Here is a 7,085-nt window from a genome sequence, read left to right as displayed (position 1 = left end):
TTGCACCTTTATGGTAGTACTGTAAATACTATTTGAAAGGAAGGGCATATTTTATTTTATTTTAAAAGACAAAAACGTAAGAACCTAGTTGTTTGCCAAAATAGGAAAAAATCCAAAATATTTAGTGTTTTTTTTAAATAAATAAAAATTGGAAAGGGTGACCTTACTAGTTTCTACACAAGACTATTATTCTAGCAAGTAGCAACCATAGCCCATAATATTAAAAAAAAAGATCATCTGAAATGTAAATCAAATACACTAAATTCACAACACTATATGATCATAATCTACAATAACTCCAATCTATTTTCCACACTGGAATTGAAACTTTCACACTGTGACTGCTGATGCTTTCAACGCTCACATGCTTTTCTCAAAAATTGCCGAAAACAGAACTAAAAAATAAAAAGAAAATGAAAAATGAAAAAAAAATAGACTGATGGGCAGCTATTTATAACATTCAAGAGACCTGCTGACCTCTGTAAGTGTAAGTATTACTTTTGCTTACACAAAAGGAAACCAAATTTTTCCCAATCTCTTCTGTAAGGACCAAAAGGGTATAGAAGGAGGGAAGGAAGGAATGAAGGGTAGATCATCTTCAAAGCAAGGGAGGATTAACAGAGTAGGGGTATCAATGGAAAAAGACAAAGTTGATAAGGTTAAAGAGGAGCCTCATCTCTCTGGTGCTTACATACGTAGTCTAGTCAAACACTTGACCTCTACAAGGCCCAAAGATCCCTTCGATGGAGGAATCGTAAATACGAATGGCGAATCCTTCGGTGATCATCTCAATATGAAACAAGAATCACCACCACCACAACCACCACCTCCACCACCACAAATCAAGAAACAAGTTAGGAGGAGGCAACACACCACTAGACCTTATCAAGAACGCCTTCTAAATATGGCTGAAGCCAGGAGAGAAATTGTCACCGCCCTTAAGTTTCATAGAGCTTCCATGAAACAACAAGAAGCCGCCAGTTTCACCGCCACTGCCACCACCGCCACGGCCACCGCCACCGCCACTGCCGCCGCCACCTCGGTTCCTCATTACTGGGCTATACCTACTATTGCTCCTCCCCCTCTGCCGCCACTATATCAAGAAAATCTAAATTTCCCACTTCCTAATCAAACTTTAGGATTAAATCTCAATTTTCAAGATTTTAAAAACTTAGACGCAAACCTTTACCAGCATCCATTATCAATATATCCCTCTTCATCGTCATCTTCATCGTCATCATCTTCATCTTCATCTTCATCTTCTTCATCTTCATCTTCATCTACTTCCTCATCTGCCGCCATTTCCGCCGGTGAAATAGCAGCTGGCATGCCGGAGGAGGTGGTAGCTGGCGGCCTACATCATGCCATGGATGATGAGGAACTTGAGGAGATTAAGTCGTTAGGAGAGCAACACCAAATGGAATGGAATGATACTGTGAATTTGATGATGTCAGCACGGTGGTTCAAGTTCTTGAAAACCATGGAAATTGGACAAGAGGAAACAAAAGTTGATACCCAAAAAGATGATTTTCATGGGTTTAATCCGTTTGATCAAATTATCGAATTCCCACCGTGGTTGATAAATGCAAATGAGCAACACTTCCATGATCATTTTTCTGATGATTACTTGCAAGATCCTGCTTTATCTTGGTAAGATTCTAATTCTTTATTATTATTATTTTTTCTGAAAGATTATATAAAGATTCAATCTTTATGAAGCTGGAGATGTTTTCTGTTCCTAGGAATTCTTTTTTTATTTAAATTAGTTATTTATTACATTGTTTTTAATGTTCATTTTGTTGGGTTCTTGGTCATATTAAGTAGTAATAAGGGGCTTCTGCAGTCATCTCTGAATAGTGGCAGGGTGAGACTTTAAAATTATGGCAGTGGAGGCCACAAAAGGTCCCCACCACCATGTTAATTTCTTACCAGTCTGCCTTCTGAGTCACTTTTATAAATCTCATTTTCAAATTCTGTAAAATCTTCCATGACTTTTTTATTTAATTTGCACCTTGACTATAATTTATTTTGCAATCTTCTTGTTGCATACGCCAAATGTTAAAACTTACAATGTCTAACCCATCCATATCCTACCCTACCTTACCCTACCCTACCCTATCCTACCTCGGTGAGCAAACGAACCGAGCCAAGCCCGAGCCTGAGCCAGAGCCAGGCTCGGGCTCGGCTCGTTTCAAGCCTTATGGTACAAAGCTCGAGATCAACTCGTTAAGAATTATACAGGTTCGGGCTCGGCTCGTATACTTATTTAATTATACACTTATTTATTTTAATATATAAATATAAAAATAATTTTATTATATATATATATATATATATATATATATATATATATATATATATATATATGTTCGTTTAGGCTCACAAGCCTAACAAAGCTATGTAACACTGGCTCGAGCTCGAGCTCGTTTAATAAACAAACATAATATTAAGCTCAGACTCGTTTAAAATCGATCTCGAGTCAAACTTTTAACAAGTCGGTCTCAAATAGCGCACGAGTATCTTGGCTCTTTTGCACCCTAAGTCCTCACCCCCTTATGGTTTTTTCACCATGTTTCAGTTTTAGTATCAAAATCTGCAACACTTTACTTGTAACGTTTTTAATCTGTTTTGTGTTAGTTTCATTCGATATAAAAGGGTTAAACATTGTTGCATAAGTCGGTAAAAATGTGAAACATTGTTGCATAAATTGGTAAAAATGTGAAATGTTGTATAATTGGTGAAAAATTTTGAACACTTTGCATACATTAGTAAAAAAATTTAAACTTTGTTGCATAAATTAGTAAAATTAGTTAGTTTTTTTTTTCATAAATTGGTAAAAATGTTAAACATTTTTAAATAAATTGGTAAAGAGATGAAACCACTTGTATAAACTGATAACACGAGGAAACATCTACTCTAATAAATAAACATTTTTTTGTTACATGTAACATTCTCATTTAATTTGTTACATATCATTTTGTGGTTATTTTGAATTAATTTTTTTTCAGATGTCATTTTATGAGTTATTTTATTTTATTAAATTTCATATAATATTTTAATATAATAATTACAATAAATATAGTAATAAATGGATATCAATTTTATTAATGAACTTACTTTCTAATTTCAAAATTCCAAAATTACATTTTATTAGTTTTCTTTTTTTGTTTATTTAAATTATTTGTTTAAATTTAAAAGATAAAAAAACATTTTAATTTTAATAATTCATTATTTTTTTTATTTTCTTATAAATATAAAGTTCTCAAATATTTAGACTTTTATATTTCACTTTTTTTCTTAAATTAACCCATCTAATAAATGGATCTCACATCCAGTTGCTTAAAAACTGTAAACATTGTTACATTAATTGGTAAAAATGTGAAACATTATTGCATGAATTGGTAAAAATGGAAATTGTGTGCGTCAGTGCGTGGGTTGATAAGAAAATGAAACATTGTTAGAACCACATAATTGTTACAATGATATATTTTTTTAGTACTACAATAAAACGTAGTTGCATATTTAGTTCGAGAATCTGTTTTGTTGTATAGATTAGGAAAAATATGAAATATCATTTTAATAAATAAGGATTCAACCTTCTAATATTTGCATAGTAGAATTGGCAATTTTATGAAAATTCGATTCGGTTCATATTATTTAAACTAGCTATGAAGTGAGTGACTATATTTCTAACCATTGTACTTACTGTTCTATTGATCTAACAAGATCTAATTTTTATTGTTTACTTGATTATTAGGGTATAAAAAGGTTTTTTGGTTATTTATGTATGCAGCATGGACATTGGTGAAATTGACAGAATGGATGATGGGGAATGGCTAGCCTAAAACAAGATTGATTTTTTTTTTTAAGTAATCAATTTGTGGATGTATTTTTGTAACATTTTGAGCTTCTTGTTCTATTTGCAACGCTTTCCTCTCTTTGTCGTGTAATAAGTCTGCAGTAAAATGTCATATGGAGAAAAATCAGAAAGACATATACGTGTTAGTTTCGATCTATTTACTATGAAACAGTTAATTTAAGTTATATTCTATCTCAAACATGTCAAACAAACAAAATTATCTAAAAAGTAAACAGGTTTTATGTAGAGGTGTGTAAAATCGATTTTTACCGGTCCAATCTTTTTTAAAAGGAACGGTTTTAATGTAAACGTGAAAAACATTATCCCCGAAATCGGTTTGCCACCAAAAAGAGTTGAACCGATATAATCGGCCTACTTCGATCTTCATTGGTTTTTCACGTTTTTCAGTTATCATGTCCAAATCAGATTTTCAGTGTCTAGCATATTGTTAGCCTAATAAGATTTTGGACTTTATTTTGTATTGGGTTTTATGTTGGCCCATATATCAACTAAAAAACCCTAATTAACTAGTCTATATATTCTGTTTTCTCCGTTCATTGTATCTTGTACTTTCTCATTTAATAATAATATAAAACCTTAGCCGTTCTATGTCTTGTTAGTTTACATGGTATCAGAGTTCGGTTTGATCATCTGTATTTTCGTTTTTTGGGGGCAAGTTGTAGCAGACATGACGTTGCGTGGATCGAAATCCACAATGATGGTTTTCTTGCTCGTTTCCTTATTCCATTTGATTTGATTAGTTTGTTTCGTCGATTTGGAGGGTTTCATTTCGTTTGTTGATTTTTTTTTTGATTTTGAGATCTTGATTGTTGTTGATGCTACTCATATTTACTGTTGGTTTGGTTATTCTCGTTTGACTGATATTGAAAATATGGCCCCGAGAGATGATTCTCTTCAGTCCATTAGTATCAAACTCGATGGAAAGAACTATGCCTATTGGAGTTATGTTATGAAAATTTTCTTGCGAGGCAAGACTATGTGGGGGATTGTTACAGGTGACAAAAACAAACCAACAGACGAGAAGACTGCTAATTATGCAACCTTATTGGATTCATGGGTGACTGATAACTCCAAGATCATTACTTGGATTAATAATTTTGTTACACAGTCTATTGGTACTCAGTTGGCAAAGTATGACACAACAAAGGAGGTTTAGGATCACTTGGCTACGTTGTATACTCAGTCTAACATTGCAAAGCAGTATCAATTAGAGTTTGATATTTGATCCATTCAATAGAACATACTCAGTGTTCAAGAAATTTTATGCAGCTATGATGGATTTATGGGATCAGTTTAGCCTTGTCGAAAATACCCGATACCCGAATTACTCGTCCGATTTTTTCGGGTATCGGGTATCGGGTTAATTTTTTTGGGTATTCGGGTAACCCGATTTTTTTAGCTCGGGTATAGAGTACGTTTGTTGGGTTTCGGGTATACCCGAATTACCCGAATTATCTTAAAAATTCCTTTTTTTCATAGAGCTTGTACTCTGTACCAGGTATTTGATCACACTTAAACTAACTATCATTATTGTAAAACATGAATCTCTTTTATTATGTCAGTATGTCACAAACTATTAAAAGCAATTGTTTATATGTCACCATGTTCTTTGAAACTTAACTATTTTCTAGATTATAGTTTCTATTGCAACTAACAAACTCATTATCTTGACGGAACTTCAGAACATGACAAAACTTATGGCTACAATTATCTTAAACATTTTAAACTTTTAAACTAAGATCTTTAAGTATTTGTTTTTTAACATCTTGTTAGATTAGATTAAGGTGTTAAAAGATTACTTGATATCTCAAGTATTATTGACTAAAAAATTTTAATGTTCAAAGTTTGAGTAACTTCGTTTATGCCTCGTTTGTTTATATAAACAAGACTAATAGAACACGACATATTTCTTTCATTAAATTTATTTTCAGGTGACATTAAAAAAAATTATATATTTCGGGTAATACCCGAATTACCAAAACCCGACCCACTACCCGGATTACCCAAACCCGAATTACCCGGATTTAATTTGGGTCGGGTAACGGGTATTTTTTTAACATGAAAAACCCGAATTACCCGATCCGAATTAAACCCGAAAAAATTTCCCGATAAACACCCCTAGATCAGTTGGCTCTTACAGAACCTAATGCGTTGAAGGCTTTTAAGCCTTATATTGATAGAAGGGAAGAGCAACATTTGGTTCAGTTCTTGATGGCATTATGCTCAGGTTTTGAAGGCTTGCATGGATAAACCTTGCATTACACACATCTTCCTACTGTTGATTCGGTTGTTCACGAGTAGATTGTTGAAGAAACTTGTATCAAGTCCCATGCTCACAAAGGTCCCAAGCCAACCAATCTTGATGACTTTGCTGTTCCACAACGACCTTAGTCTCCAAACCAAAATTGTCCCAAAGTTGCATTTGATGAGTGTGCTTTCTGTAAGAAGAAGAACCACTAGAAGGCAAATTATCCTTTGCTGATAAGCAAGGGAAATCATCCGCAACAACAAACGAGATCACATGCACAGTCTTAGTCTTCATAGCAGAACATGTCTTCTGGACAGTCTCAGTCGTGTCCCTCGTTTCCATATTTTAGGCTACCATAGTGCTGCTGTTGCACCATCAGTTTAGTATGAAATAGATTTTACACCACCATCAGCCTTGGATCCCTAAATTTTTGAGCAGTTCAGACAGTTCATTGTTGTCAGTCCAACTGTCATGTCAGCTTCCATGTCTCATTCAGGTCTGTCTTCATCCAACACTTCAGCTATTCCTTCATCATTGTGGATATTGGATTATGGTGCATCTCATCACATGTCACCATATTTTTCATCATTTTCTTCATTATCATCTTGTACACCTATTTCTATTATGTCTGTTAGTTCTACACTTATGTCAGTAGAGGGTGTTAGTTCTATTGTCACTCCTTATATATCTTTAGCATATGTGTATTACATTCTCACACTTGCTTTGAATCTTGCAGTGGTCAGTCAGTTGTGCAAGTCTGGTTGTTGGTTCTTCTTTTCTGATTCGTTCTGCTGTGTACCGGACATTCGGTCTCGGAGGGTGATTAGGATAGGTCGTGAACTTGGGGAGCTTTATGTTTTGGAGCAGCTACATGTTTTTGATGTTGCTGCATATAGTGTCAATTTGTCGTCTTTTCGTTTAAACCCTTCGTCGTCTGTTTTTTTATCTTTGGCATTC

General features: G+C 34.0%; 1 protein-coding gene across 2 annotated transcripts; it reads left to right on the top strand.

Moving 5' to 3' along the window:
• The first annotated feature begins 484 nt into the window (after window positions 1-484).
• On the top strand, window positions 485-4,044 carry LOC145116408 (protein AAL-toxin resistant 7-like). 2 transcript variants are annotated; one of them, XM_079052754.1, is made up of 2 exons: window positions 485-1,650; window positions 3,794-4,044. In XM_079052754.1, exons 1-2 carry the CDS (start codon window positions 581-583, stop codon window positions 3,843-3,845), a joined length of 1,122 nt encoding a protein of 373 aa, XP_078908880.1. In that variant the 5' UTR covers window positions 485-580; the 3' UTR covers window positions 3,846-4,044. The 2 variants fall into 2 exon arrangements, with proteins under 2 accessions (XP_078908880.1, XP_078908881.1); XM_079052755.1 differs by having other exon boundaries at window positions 3,758-3,842.
• Window positions 4,045-7,085: the final 3,041 nt, after the last annotated feature.

Source organism: Lactuca virosa, chromosome 5 (genome assembly GCF_052849685.1).
Source record: "Lactuca virosa cultivar CGN04683 chromosome 5, Lactuca_virosa_CGN04683_v6, whole genome shotgun sequence".
Classification (NCBI taxonomy): Eukaryota; Viridiplantae; Streptophyta; class Magnoliopsida; order Asterales; family Asteraceae; genus Lactuca; species Lactuca virosa.
This window is presented reverse-complemented; position numbering and strand designations above follow the sequence as displayed.

What these genes read in the sequence shown, in the direction of transcription:
- LOC145116408 (XM_079052754.1), top strand. Translation starts at nt 581, where the DNA reads ATGAAGGGTAGATCATCTTCAAAGCAAGGGAGGATTAACAGAGTAGGG. An exon ending in CAAGATCCTGCTTTATCTTG is followed by an intron (nt 1,651 to 3,793) that starts GTAAGATTCTAA and finishes TTATGTATGCAG; the next exon opens with CATGGACATTGGTGAAATTG.